General features: G+C 41.7%; 1 protein-coding gene across 1 annotated transcript in view; it reads left to right on the top strand.

The window, feature by feature from the left end:
* Positions 1-14,206, top strand: part of PPP1R9A (protein phosphatase 1 regulatory subunit 9A) — a 397,958-nt gene that overhangs the window by 279,323 nt on the left and 104,429 nt on the right. Inside the window, 3 exon segments of the mRNA XM_033931097.1 lie at positions 3,643-3,795; positions 6,280-6,333; positions 12,723-12,952. Of these exon segments, the coding sequence (XP_033786988.1) occupies positions 3,643-3,795; positions 6,280-6,333; positions 12,723-12,952 (437 nt within the window).

Genomic DNA, 14,206 nt, shown 5'->3' with positions numbered 1-14,206 from the left:
TGGCAGACCTCCGCGTCAGCTCTGAGTGAGGGAGCACTCAAGCCATTAGAATTGGAGACATCCCTGTCACCACCTACGATCTCTGCACCGCTGTGTCCAGTAGGAGGGCAGAGCAATGACTCGTTCTCTTGAGGGGAGGAGGGAGTTGTCCTGGAGCAGGTTGTGGGCAGAGCTACACTCTCGGCTGGAAGAACTCTGAGGGAGCCAAAGCCTCAGCAAAAACCCCTGTTAACACCCTGGATATCCTTCTGGAGGCCATAAGGAGAATGGAAGAGAAGGTGGGGGAAACTGCTTCAGATGTTCAAGCATTGGTTACTAAAGTAGACTCCTTTACCTCAAGCATTGAAAAAGTGAAACAGGAACGTTTAGAGAAGATAGGCTCTGAGACTATTCCTTTGAAAAATTCCATTACTACTATAATTAGAGACCAAACCACTTTTACTATAGCATATCCTTGTAAGTGCATAATTAAGCATATGGGTTTAAAATATGTTTTTTATGCACCTGATCATCTTTTTTGGACCTTAAGGAGTTAATCAGAGGTGGAGAGTCTAGCTCTAAAAATTAAAATCCGAGGGGTAGAAATATTAAGCCTTTTTCTTTTTTTCTTATATTTTGTAATTTTACTTTGATTATCTCCCTGGAATTCAGATCGTTCCTCTAAATTGAGGTCTAGGAAGGAGTAATATCCATTAAAAATTTGTTTTGCTTCTGATAGGAATGTGAATATTTTTTGCTTTGGTTTTTTTTACATGATGGATTATGACTCTGTATTGCTTTAACAAGTTGTATTACTTGTGAATAATATAATAATGAATAAAAATAACATTTTTTTAAAAAAAGAACAGCGCAGAACGTTCAGCGTGCCAGCCGGCACTAAAAACCTCTTCCATATTAAAAAAAAGGGGGGAGGGTAATGCAGAGACTTTGAATTTTGCTACACTTTAGTAATCAAGAGTCCTCATTTAAAAGGTTCCTTTGTGTTTATTCCCAAAAGTTACATCATCAGTTGCTCACAGGTACTGTTGTCATCAATAAATATTCTGTAACCATTGACGGGTATGATATTTTCTTCTCAGACAAACTCACAGTGTGAAAAGTAAAACAATTAAAGAGAAGGTCATGACTATAAATCACTGGTTATGTTTTCTGTGGGTGGATAATTTATGTAGTGTTTGGGGTATGAAGAACTTGGTGTGGATATTGAAATACAGTAAAGAGAACAATTTAAAACTGTGTATTATCTGTGATAAAGGGTTTTTGCCCTATATGGAGGCAGTTCTATAAGGTGTACCAAAAGTTAGGCACCAGAGTGCTGGTTGCTAAGTGCAAAATTGATAATGGGATCTGTGAGCCCAGATAGCTATAAAATACCAGTGGAAGTTGGCATACATACCAACATTTAGAAGCACCTAGGTAGCCATAGCTGTGGCAAGCATAAATACATAGAAACATAGAAATAGACAGCAGATAAGGGCCACGGCCCATCTAGTCTGCCCACCCTAATGACCCCCCCTACCTTTGCCTTGTGAATAGATCCCATGTGTCGATCCCATTTGGCTTTAAAGTAAGGCACGCTGCTGGCCTCAATCACCTGCAGTGGAAGACCATTCCAGCGATCAACCACCCTTTCAGTGAAAAAGAATTTCCTGGTGTCACCTCGTAGTTTCCCGCCCCTGATTTTCCACAGATGCCCTCTTGTTGCTGCTGGTCCCTTGAAAAAGAAGATGTCTTCCTCTGCCTTGACGCGGCCCGTGAGATACTTGAACGTCTCAATCATGTCTCCCCTCTCTCTGCGCTCCTCAAGCGAGTATAGCTGTAATTTGTCTAACCGTTCTTCGTACGGGAGATCCTTGAGTCCCGAGACCATCCGGGTGGCCATTCTCTGCACCGACCTGCACAGGCCTAAATTCTGCACTGTGGCCCATAAATAGCATGATTCTATAACATGCATATAATTGTGAGAGGCCCCCTGCCTCATCCACATGAACACCCCTTCAAATTCAGCGCTACGCATGTTGCATGCTAAGATTCGAGAATACTGCTTAGCACCCAATAGCACGTACATGCAAATCTGCAGCATTCACGCACATAAGTGAAAGTGTTCTATAATCTGAATGCGAAAGTGGTGCATACATTTAGGCACTCACGTGATAGAATGTGGCAGTAAGTGGGTAAAATACACATGCAGCAGGACCCCACAATGTGCATTCCTGTTTGATAGCAAGAGGGACATTGTGGGACTATGCTCCAGAGTTCTGCCGGTCAAGCCAACGAAAGGGCAGTCTATTCAGGAACCAACAGCATTAGCTACTTGAGAAGTGGAGGGAATGTTCAAATCCTGGGTACAGGGACTTTCCCAGGCCTCCTTCTTTTCCTTTCCACAATGGGAAATTCATAAGTCACAATATAGTGGAAAGAGTGGTGGGGTTTGAGCACTACACAGAAGGCTAAGAGGGAGAAGTGGAGAAGAAGAGAAGGGCTAGTGGTTCCCATAAGAATGGATTTAAAGTCTGAGCTAACTGCAAATATTCAGCTGGAGATCGCTGGTTATCTCCCACTGAATATCCACAGTTAGGCGCTAAAATGCTATTTAACTGGCCAGGAGCTGTTCCTGGCAGTTAAATAATTTTGTATATCAGCCAGTTTGTTTTTAGGGGCAATGTTCAGAGTGGTTTAACAAGGCCAGATACTCTCTGGCTCACTTAAATTGACTTTTAATGCCACTGAATACAAGCTCTGACTGACCCAAAAAGAAGTGGGTGGACTAGGGGGAGGTGCTGGGGCTTATGCAGGTGCCGGTAATATTCAGCCAGAACTCACATAAAATAAGTGAGTGAATTTAGGACAGCTCAAAAGTTGTCCCAAATTCAGCCACTCATCTTAAGCAGCACCGGCTGAATATTGGGCTGGGACATGTATAAGTTTGGGGGGTTTTTGTTTGTTTAATCCCAACCCCCCCACCACATATCCCTTGATTCCCCTCCCAAACCCCCTCCCAATGTTCCTTCCCACTTCCCCCAGCCCATGTCATGCCCTCTTCACCCCCCTTTCACCCCCCCCCAGCCAGACCCTCCCCATCCCCATCCCCATCCCCCTAGGTAGTCCCCCTCGGGCCTACCCTAAATACCTGGTAGTCCAATGGGGGGATGTTGGAGGAAGGAGCATGGCTCTCTTGCTCCTGATCCTTAGCCCGGTACTTCCATGGCTGCCACAACTTCTCACAGTGTGGAGAAAGGGCACAAAGAAGATCAGGGAATTGAGGACTCTGGGTTGTGTATTTATTTTATTTTATTTTTTCTAAAAAAACACCTTGTGTGGGCCCCAGCCTGATATTTAGCTGGGATCTGCATAACTCATGTGGGCCTAGCTGAATATCATGAATATCGACCGGGCCCACATAAACTCTGGCAGCCTGTCTGCCCTGACTTAGCCCCCAATATTCAGTGCCGCTGCCTGGATGTGGACCACCACTGAATATTGGAGGCTAAATCAGCTGGCAACGATAAACATTCAAAAAATACATGCTGACTGCCGCTGGCTGAATAGTAGAGGTTTATATTTATATTTTCTGCAGTGCTACTAGTTAACATATCATGACTTTATATATAAGATATAATTATTTCTATTTCATTATTATAGACAAGGGAATATGCCACTGATGAGGAAGATGAGGATGTGAGCCCAATTCATCCAGGGGGAGATATGGCCATTGAAGTGTTTGATATTCCGGAAAATGACATATTTTCCCCATCAGAACTGGATGCTAGCAAGCTTGCTCACAAATTCAAAGAGGTGAGTCCTAGAGTTGAAAATTTCTCAAACTTGTACTGATTCAGTCCCAGTCATTCATCCCTGCTTTGATTCTAATTGGAATAATGTGATTGGTATTCAGCTTGTTTGTAAAATTCCTCCACCCCCCCCCCCCCCCTCTTCAGAAAAAGTAAACAGTGTGGTCAGCATTGACTACAAATGCTGACTGCAACATTTAATTTATACTTGTATATTTAGCACTGGCTATGCACAGACACAGGAGCTGAATATCTGTGTAGAAGACAGATGTTAGAAGTTTTCCCCACTGAACCTTGTAACTACTTGAACCCTGTCAAGTTATTCTGTCGATAAATCCAGATATCTTATACTTGTATTTCTATACCACAACATGTAATTTACTTAAATCGTTGTAATGTAATTCTCTCGGTAATGTCCTGATCTCTTGTAACTGTAATCCGCTTAGAACCGCAAGGCACAGGCGGAATAGAAATCACAAATGTAATGTAATGTAAATGTAATGTAACACTGGTACCTCAATAACTGGCTGCCCTGGGCGGTGCTGGTACCCCAACAGCCTGGCTGCCCTGGGCAGACCCACCCTTGTCATCAGAAGCCAAACAGGACCAGACCTGGCCAGCACCCAGATGGGGGACCACTGGGAAACACCAGGCAGTGTAGGCCACAGGGCCCCATGCTGGGCAGCAGCAACACAGCAAAGCCACATACACATACCACAGTAACTATTCAGATATGTTAGGGCCACTATTTTGTTGTCCAAATTCATCTGGATATTTATCCAGCTACCAGTGCTGGGTTGCAGTGTTACCTGGATAACCTCCAGCTGTGTCTTGGCTCCACCCCTGGATCACTGTTTCCTCTAAGCTGAGTGGGAGGCCTCTAACTCCATCACTGCCACTGAGAGGGTGGTGCTTCAATATTATGTTTTCAGTTGTTAGGAGCAAGCAGGTTCCCCAGACTCCTGCAGAGCTTACCTGGCCCTCACTGTTGAGAATGTGATAATGAAACTGCCCTACCACCACCACCACCACTGACAGAGTATAGATCAGTGGTCTCCAACTCAAGCCCTTTGCAGGGCCACATTTTGGATTTGTAGGTACTTGGAGGGCCTCAGAAAAAATAGTTGATGTCTTATTAAAGAAATTACAATTTTGCATGAGGTAAAACTCTTTATAGTTTATAAATCTTTCCTTTTGGCTAAGTCTTAATAATAATATTGTCATTTATAGCTGAAGAGACATATGATCAAGAAACTGTTTTATTTTACTTTTGTGATTATGATAAACATACCGAGGGCCTCAAAATACTACCTGGTGGGCCGCATGTGGCCCCCGGGCGCAAGTTTGTGATCACTGGTATAGATGGAGGTTTCCCAGTCAGAAGGAAAAATGCCTTGGACTACCTTAACACTATCTGGATAGTGTTGGGGCATTCACTGATGATTCCTGGAAATCAGTGGCTACTCCTAAAGAGTGGAAGGAAAAGAGTATACTGGCAGGGCTATACTACTGTCTGCCAAGCAAAAATGAACAGACAGATGAAGAAATTGGTGATTTCAATTACACTAACATTGACTGGATAAATGTCATATCAGGAATGCTAAGGAAATAAAATTCCTAGACAAAATAACTGTCTTCTTCTTAGTTCAACTGGTCCAAGAACCAACAAGATGGGAAACTATTTAGATCATCGGGGGAGGGGGGATTGAAAGAAGGGGAAGGTGGCTTAAGGGGGGGGGGGGGTTAATAAATGATGTGCTCAAACTTCACTTTAAGTTTGATCATTTGAGGTCTCAAGTTAAAATATATACAGCACTCTAATGAATTTGCCATCTTTGTTGTCCAAAAGGAATTTTATATCTGGTTGCATTACTGAAAAGTAGATATATAATTTTCATACCTTGAACTTTGCCAGATTTCAGTGAAGGTAAATGGTTATCTTTTAGCTATGTTTCTGAAATACCTTCAATCCCTCCCATATTTAACTGGTTTAATTTTAACCGGACAGTGAGTCTGCGGGCTGCTGCATTATAAAGGTAAGATTTAACCGATCATCTCCAATGTAAGCCGAATAAATCTTTGATTGTTAATCACCCTATCTTCAAGTAGCAAGGTCTGCGGAAGAAGTGCCTGAATTCTGAAGAGAGCAGTGGCAAGTTCACAGAATTATAAAATAGAGCTACTGTATCTTGAATTGGTCTACTTGGTTTTGGTGCTAGAGTGCAATACAGTATATATCTGAAAATAAAATTATAAATTGTTAGGCAGTTCCCCCCACCCCCTCCATCTCCTTAATTAGGTTGCACAGCGAGTCATTTTGCAAGCTAGACAGATTAAATTTACAACCTGCTGCAGTGCAGTACTTGTGAAGGCCCTTTTGCTGTGCGATTGGGGGGGGGGGGAAGGCATTCGACAGGCTTGCACAGGCGTTGGAACACTGGATCACCGTCTCAGTTCGATTATTTATTTTTCTGCTTTCTAATTTTAGTTGCAAATCAAGCATGCCGTCACAGAAGCTGAAATACAGAAACTGAAAACAAAGGTAAGAATCTGTAAAAAAAAATCACTGACTTCTTTGTTTGCTGTCTGACAAAGCATAACAGTTCATACAGTTTGAATAGATGTCTTCAGTATGCTAGGAAAATTTTTTTTTTAGAAAGGTCGTTAACTGTTTGGTGTATGTTAAGGTATATTATTTTTTAGGAGGGAGGGGATCACAGTGAAAGATTATCTATAGTGAATCAGGGGATTGCCAAATAAACCCTGGAAGGCAGGTGTTATTTTTTTTTAAAGATACAACAGTTTGCAGACATATCACTTGGAGGCTCATTTTGAAAGCTCATAGACACACAAAGTACTGTAGTAACTTAAGGTACTTTGTGTGTTTAAGTGCTTTGAAAATGAGCCCCTTTGTATAGCTAGAATGATATTACTGACTAGTTGCACAGGTTGTATGACTTGCTCCTCTTGTAGATTTCTGGAGCTGTTGCCCTGTGCTTTGTGGGATATGCTCACTTTTCATCAGCTCTGTGCTTTTCTGCACTTCTCCATCCCTCTTTCAAAAGGAAAACAGATGAACTATGGTGGGCCAGTCTTCTTGAGCCTTGCCAAGAGCTAAGTTAGGAGCCCTTTCTAAGCAATGATACAGCTAACATATACTGTGCTATACTTTGAAGCTTCCGCGTCCATTGCCACAATTGGCTGGCTGACAAGGCCATTTGGCACAGTCACCCCCACAAAAATAAGGAGGCCACTCCATCCCCAGGAAAGATTTTCTGCGTGACTATTTTTTTCTGCCGTCTGACCTCTTGTCTCAAGGTCCCTACTCCCAGTAGCGTACCAAGGGCGGGATGGTCTGCCCTGGGTGCAGGGAGTTGGAGAGTGGATGGAGCAGTTGTGGGGCCGTGGCCCACTTGCACACAGCCGTCGGTTCCACCATCCCTCACCCCCCTCTGACATCATCATCCTGTGCTGGGACTGTAGCCCTGCGCCTGCCCCACATACCCTTCCAGTGCTTGGAGGAAGGGGGCGCTCTGGCTGGCGGAGGAAGTACACTGCCATACAGTCAAAGCAACACAGAAGTGACCAAACTGTATTTCAGACTGAAAACCATATCAGCCATACATCCTTAAAGTAACAATAGCAAATTTCAGAGGGTGAAGGAAGAGAACTTGAATCACAGTCCCAGAGCAAGAGACTGTCTTTTGAAACGACAACCTTTCTCTTTCTTGATGCCTTTGAGACCTAACTGTCCTTTTAAGGGTAATTGAGTTCAACATTATTTATAGAAGCCCCTCCTATTGTTTTTTCCTTAATTGTTCTCATTTACTTTGACTAATTTAGTTCTTTAGTTCTTGCCTTTTTACCTTTTGGTCCTGTTTGTCTTTGTTTTTAAAAGTCTTTGAAAGTTATTGCTACAGTTTGGTGACGCAATGTCAGCTTAAACTTGTATTTTAGCTAAAGTATGTTTTACGTTTTTATGAACTTGTACACCGCCTAGTAGGCTGATTGGGCGGTACAAGACATTTTAAATAAACTTGAAACTTTCTCACCCCTCTTCCCTTAATAGCTCTGCCAAACGCTCTGTAGCACAAATTTTTCCCACCACTGCCTGGAGGTGAAGGGGGGAAGGGGTTAGAAGGAGTTGAAAAACTACTTTCCGCTTCTGTGGAGTCAACACCTCAAATCTCCACACATTTAGCTCAATACATCCACTCCTCATACATACCCTCCTGCCTACAGCCTTCTCACACATACTTCACATACATTCACACCCTGCACTTTCCCTCACCTGCAAGCATGCAGTCTCCACATATAAAACCCCTCTACTCCCCCTACATTTCCCTCAAACATCCCCAACCCAAATCTAACCTCACTCTCTCCAAATCTATATCAGAAAGTATAATGGTCTTGTATTATGGAAAGTATTATGGTTCTCCATAAATCCCCTGTATGCGTGAAGGCTGCCGTGCTTAGAAGAGTGATGTCGCACATTATGTTCCATTCTCTGCATGAATCCATCAGACATAAATATATCTACTGTAGTTTATTCAGTTACATTTGTGAAACAATTTACCGTATTTGCCGGCGTATAAGATGACTGGGCGTATAAGATGACCCCCCAACTTTTACAGTTAAAATATAGAGTTTGTTATATACTCGCCATATAAGACTACCCCTTCTTCCGCACACCTTCTGCACAACAAATAGTTGCACTATGTATTTTATTACACACTGCCTTTAATGTAAACTGTAAAATTGCAGGACATCAATGGGACAGGAGTGCCATCCCTACACAGCCATACACAGCGGCACGCCTCCTGCTCGCCCCCGCAACTTCCTTAAGGGCTAGACTCCACACACGGCCGCATGTGCGAGAGACGTAGTAAAGAGAAAAGGGGTGGGGCCAGAGCGCCGCTGCTTCCCGCTGCGCAGGATGAAGGAGCTGGCACCCTTGTCACACTGATGTCCCGCCATGGCCCCGCTGATGTCCCGGCAGGTTTACTAGTACCGTAAGCACCGTAAGGAGGTAAGGAAGGAGATGTTAGGGCATGTAAAGTAAGGGCATGTAAACAGTACCTGGCGTATAAGATGACCCCCGACTTTGGGGAGGATTTTAAGGTACTGAAAAGTCGTCTTATACGCCGGCAAATACGGTATGTATATGATTAGTGAGATTGCTTGGCTTTAAGGTGAACATTTATTTGCTTATGGTGGAAAATAGACAATAATAATAATAATAACAGTTTATATACCGCAATACCGTGAAGTTCTATGCGGTTTACAAAAGATTAGAAGAGGTACAAAATGAGAGAACTTAAGAGAAAAGAGAGTGAGAATAGGTCAAGAAAACCGTTATCGAGAGAGATGTGCGGGTCAGTTGTCTAGGTACTTCAGGAATAGGTATGTTTTTAGGCCCTACCTGAATTCCTCGTAAGTGGGGGGCGAAAGCAATTGTTTTAGGTCTTTGCCCCATAATGCTGCTTGATGTGAGAGAAGGTGTTTGTGGTGTTTTTTTAGTTTGCAACCTCTGACTGGGGGGGGGGGGGGAACGAAGTTCAGATGTGAGCTTCTCTTGTGTTTGTTGGTGGAGAAGGTGAAAAGGTCTGTTATGTATTTAGGGGCTAGACCATATAGTACTTTGAAGCAGAGGCAGGCGAACTTAAACTTTATGCGTGCTTCTGTCGGTAGCCAGTGCAACTGCCGGTAGTAAGGTGTCACGTGATCAAACTTCTTTAACAACAAATAATAGTAAATGCTGCAGGAAGAATTAAATATTACAACTGAGGGGAGAAAACATCCTGCCAGATTCTAGGGAGAAGTGAAGTCATGTGATTTTTTTTTTTTTTGGCAATACCCTTTGGGCTCCTTTTACTAAGCCTTGTTAGGGCATTAATGCGCGGAATAGCGCACGCTAAATTGTCGTGCGTAGCCACGTAGTGCGGGTTTAGCGCATACACTAAAAACGCTAACGCAGCTTAGTTAAAGGAGCCCTTTGTCTACCCATTTTCTGATATATATATATTGGCACTGCCACCTCATCTTCCAGTTTTTACTGAATCCATTATTAAGGAAAGGGGAAAAAATGACGATTTGCAGAAGTACATATCAGTTTTATTAAGACACTGCTCATTAAACTTAAAACCAGATTCACCGGTTCCTGGTTGTTGAATTCTTGGCTTGTATACAGCACACTTTTATGAGTTGTTTTTCATCTATTTTTGATATGTTGTTGGGTTTTTTTTTCCTTTTGTAGTGGGATAGACAATAACCAGCTTTATGATCAGTATAAAACTTGTAGGACATAATTCTTAGAAGCTGTTAATGTGTTATACGGTTGTACTTTATGTTTTATAGTTATCTAATGGTGTTTTGTATTCATTCATTCTGTTCATGGAATTTATACTTGTTTATGGTTTCATTTCAGTGTGATGTTCTCCGCCTCGAATTCCCATACCATAAGCAGATTATAAATAAAAGATTATTTAGTTTTGATAGTTTAAAGGATAAAGGAACCAGTCGGGGGGGAGGGGGGAGGGGGATTGGCACACTTTCATGCAGTAGCTATAGAGCATATTGTCAGATTATGATACAAAATGTGCCTATTAATGTTCTCTGCTCACAGAGGATGTCTGTTGTAAGCATTGAAATGCCTGTAGAGATAGTTATACCTGTGGGTTTAATGGTACATGGTGCTGAGAAAATGCAGGGCACAGTCCAAGATAAAACAGACACGTCAGTACAGGGACACAATAGTTGTTGTGTAATAAGGTGCCTGAGTTAAGAGCAAAACAGCATTTAAAAGCTCTCTTAAAACAAATTTGAAGGTGCCTACCAGCACCTAAATAAAGAGCACCAGGATCATGCCTATGGAGGTGCTTTACGACGCCTAATGCCACTGATAGCGCCAGAAATGTAGGCCTTGAAAGTCCGGGCCTATATTTCTGGCACCTACTTTTCCCGAAGGCACGATTTTGTAAACGGTGTCATCGCGTGATTGACGTGATCGGCGGCCATCGACAACGGCGCCATTTATAGAATCTGGGCCTAAGTGTATTCAGTAATTCACTTACACATAAGAGCAAGCAAAATCATAAATTTTTTATTTTTTTATTTTATTTGTTCTTTATTTGGGGGGGAGGGATCAGGTAGGTTTTTTAAAAAAATAAATAAATTCTTCTTGGAACATCCAGCTCAGTCAAAAATCAAGGCTGTTTGTTTATTTATTTATCGAGCTTTATTAACTGGCTTTATGAAGAGATTCGCCCAAGGCAGTGTTCAACAGGTACAGTCTAACATAAAACCTAGTTTTGTTAACAGCATAGCAATAGTAAAATGACCAAACATTAAATGTAAGTACAATAAATGAGATAAGCTTGGAAATGGCAAACTGAAAGCTAATAATAAGACTAATATGAAAGTATCAGAAATATCCACTCTATTTGCAATTATCTATGGATTTTTTCCACTCTTATATATCTCATTTTGTCAATGCAGTGACCACCATAGGCTTTCTGGAAACCTCTATGAGGGGCCACTGAAAAGTTCCCAGCCCAACCGAGAAGAGAATGATGTGAAGTCATGAAACTTGCAAGTTACTCCACACTTCGTTTTAATGATATGAAATGAAACGAAAAGTGTGGAATAACTTATAAGTTTCATGGCTCCACATCATTCTTTTCTTTGTTGGGATGAGAACTTTTCAGTGGCCCCTTGTAATCATGGATCTTGAATCAGATCAATAAGTGTCACCTTAAGCAATAACCACTACTCTTCCCAACTCCAGGAGAGTAGAAGACCTGGCTTGAGGGTTGAACTGGGGACCTTTCAGGGATCTACCGCACCACTGGGATGATCCAGCTATTCCCTTTATATTTTATTCATGAGACTAAAAGTGTTTTGAGTTCTTGAAAGCAGCTTTTACATAACTATTTGTCACACTGAAGGTCAAAGTAAATGAGGGATCTTCTTTCTGTATTTGAAACCTGTGCTACAGGGAGTGGAAATGGTGCACAAAGGGAGAGCTGCCTTAGGATACAAAAATAAAAATAGGAATTACATTATTGTTATTTCTAAAGGCAGTAATAATATAAGATATAAAGTCAGTTTAGGAAGGACCAGAAAGCAGAGTTAATCAAGAGGCAGAGCTCAGTCTGAGGGCCAGGCAGTGTTGCTGCTTTTTTAGTTAACTAATGTTGAGGAAGGTTAGACATCTTTTTCATCATCGACATTTCTCTGTCTTGGTCCAATCAATCATATTATCTCGATTAGATTACTGCAACGTTATCTATCTTGGCATCACAAAGATCTGTCTCCAAAGATTACAATTAATCCAGAATACTGCTGCGAAGGTGATTTTTGGAAAAAGTAAATTTGACCATGTGACCCCTTTGCTCCTGAGTCTTCATTGGCTCCCGGTTTATCTTAGAATTCAATTCAAATGTGCTTGCATCTCTTTCAAAACTTTATATGGCATTTTTATTCCCCTCGCTCCTTTATTATGGAATGCTTACAGATTTTCCTTTGCAAGAGGCATCCAACAATTCAAACTCTCCCTTCCTTCTAGAAAAGGAATTAAAGGAGTTAAGATCTTCAGTCAATCTCTGGCTTTCAAACTTTCTCAACTATGGCATGAATTCCCCTTAATTCTGAGGAGCCCCAGTTCTTTCCAATCTTTCCGTAAATTTCTAAAAACTTTTCTTTTTGCCAAACATTTTGAAAACTAATCTCTTTGAAACTTCTGCTATTACTTTCTTTAGTTTTTATTTAATCATTGTAAACTTTCTTTAGTTTTTATCTAATTGTTGTAAACTGAGTCAAGCTTCCTTAGGTTGATGAGCCAGCATATAAATTAAGCTTTAGTTTAGTTTGAACATAGCAATGCAGGATGAGCATCAAAACAGACTGATTATTTTATTTGCTCTTTCCTAGCTGCAAGCTGCAGAAAATGAAAAGGTGAAATGGGATCTTGAAAAGAACCAACTTCAGCAAAACATCGAAGAAAATAAGGAAAGGATGCTGAAGCTGGAGAGCTACTGGATTGAGGCACAATCCCTGTGCCACACGGTGAATGAGCACCTCAAGGAGACGCAGAGTCAGTACCAGGCCTTGGAAAAGAAGTACAACAAAGCAAAGAAGCTAATCAAAGATTTTCAGCAAAAGTAAGTAGCTGTTGGATTCTTATAATGCTTGGATTACAGACCAGTTGATATTCAGCTCATCAGCAGCAGCCAAATTAGATCCAGATATTCAATGTCAGGCAATGTCAAGGCACCAGCATTGAATATCTAAGTGAGCAGCAATACCTGGAAGTTATCCTCTGGATTCTGTATGAGAGTACCCAAGAAAGGGACTTGGGGGTAATGGTGGACATGACAATGAAGCCGACGGCACAGTGCGCAGCGGCCGCTAAAAGAGCAAATAGAATGCTAGGTATAATCAAGAAGGGTATTACTACCAGAACGAAAGAAGCGATGGTACGCATTGTCATTGATTCAGGTTGATTTATAATATATGCTTTTAGCACAGCCAATTGTCTGGACAAAATGTAAGCACATTGGGGCTCTTTGTTATTCTATTTCCATGCTTTACAACAATGAACAATGTTTTGAAGCATTGAAGGTTGTTGTTTGTGGCATCTGCTTCTGTCCCCTTAATCATTGTGGATATCCTGAAAACCTGACTGGCTGGGTATGCCCTGAGGACTGGGTTGAGAAGTTGAAACTTGTAATCTCGTGAACTCTCGCAAAATTCAGCGCCTCTCTTGGCATTGACTGCTTGATGTAAGATGGCGGTTGTGTCCGGTGCTGGAGGAGGTGAGAGCTGAAGGCAGTTGCAGACGCGACCACCGGACACTTAAGGCACAAGTTTTCCAGGCACAAGTCGTATATTGATTCTCCCCTCTACAAAAAAAAGCCTAGAGGACACCACCAAAATCTTGTCTCTTGCAGTTGATACTTTAGATTAGAATCTAAATCACAATTTTGCAAGAGGTAAAACTCTTTATAGTTTATAAATCTTTCCTTAATTGCTTCTGATAATTTCAGCTATACACAGCTGAAAGCAGTGCAACATGCAGAAAGTGAAAAACTATCTAAACTTCACTTTCTGCATGTTGCACTGCTTTCAGCTGTGTATAGCTGAAATTATCAGAAGCAATTAAGGAAAGATTTATAAACTATAAAGAGTTTTACCTCATGCAAAGTTGTCATTTCTTTAATAAGACATTCACTTTTTTTTCTGCGGCCCTCCAAGTACCTACAAATCCAAAATGTGGCCCTGCAAAGGGTTTGAGTTGGAGACCGCTGGTGTGACCTGATTTAGCCACTAAACCAGGCCGGTCAACGCTGTAAATTGCCTGTTATTGCGTGATATAACCAGTTAACCTTTAGTCGCCAACAGGGAATATTCAGCAG

Source organism: Geotrypetes seraphini, chromosome 2 (genome assembly GCF_902459505.1).
Source record: "Geotrypetes seraphini chromosome 2, aGeoSer1.1, whole genome shotgun sequence".
Classification (NCBI taxonomy): Eukaryota; Metazoa; Chordata; class Amphibia; order Gymnophiona; family Dermophiidae; genus Geotrypetes; species Geotrypetes seraphini.
Note: the sequence above shows the minus strand (reverse complement) of the source record. Positions and strands in the feature narration are given on the sequence as shown.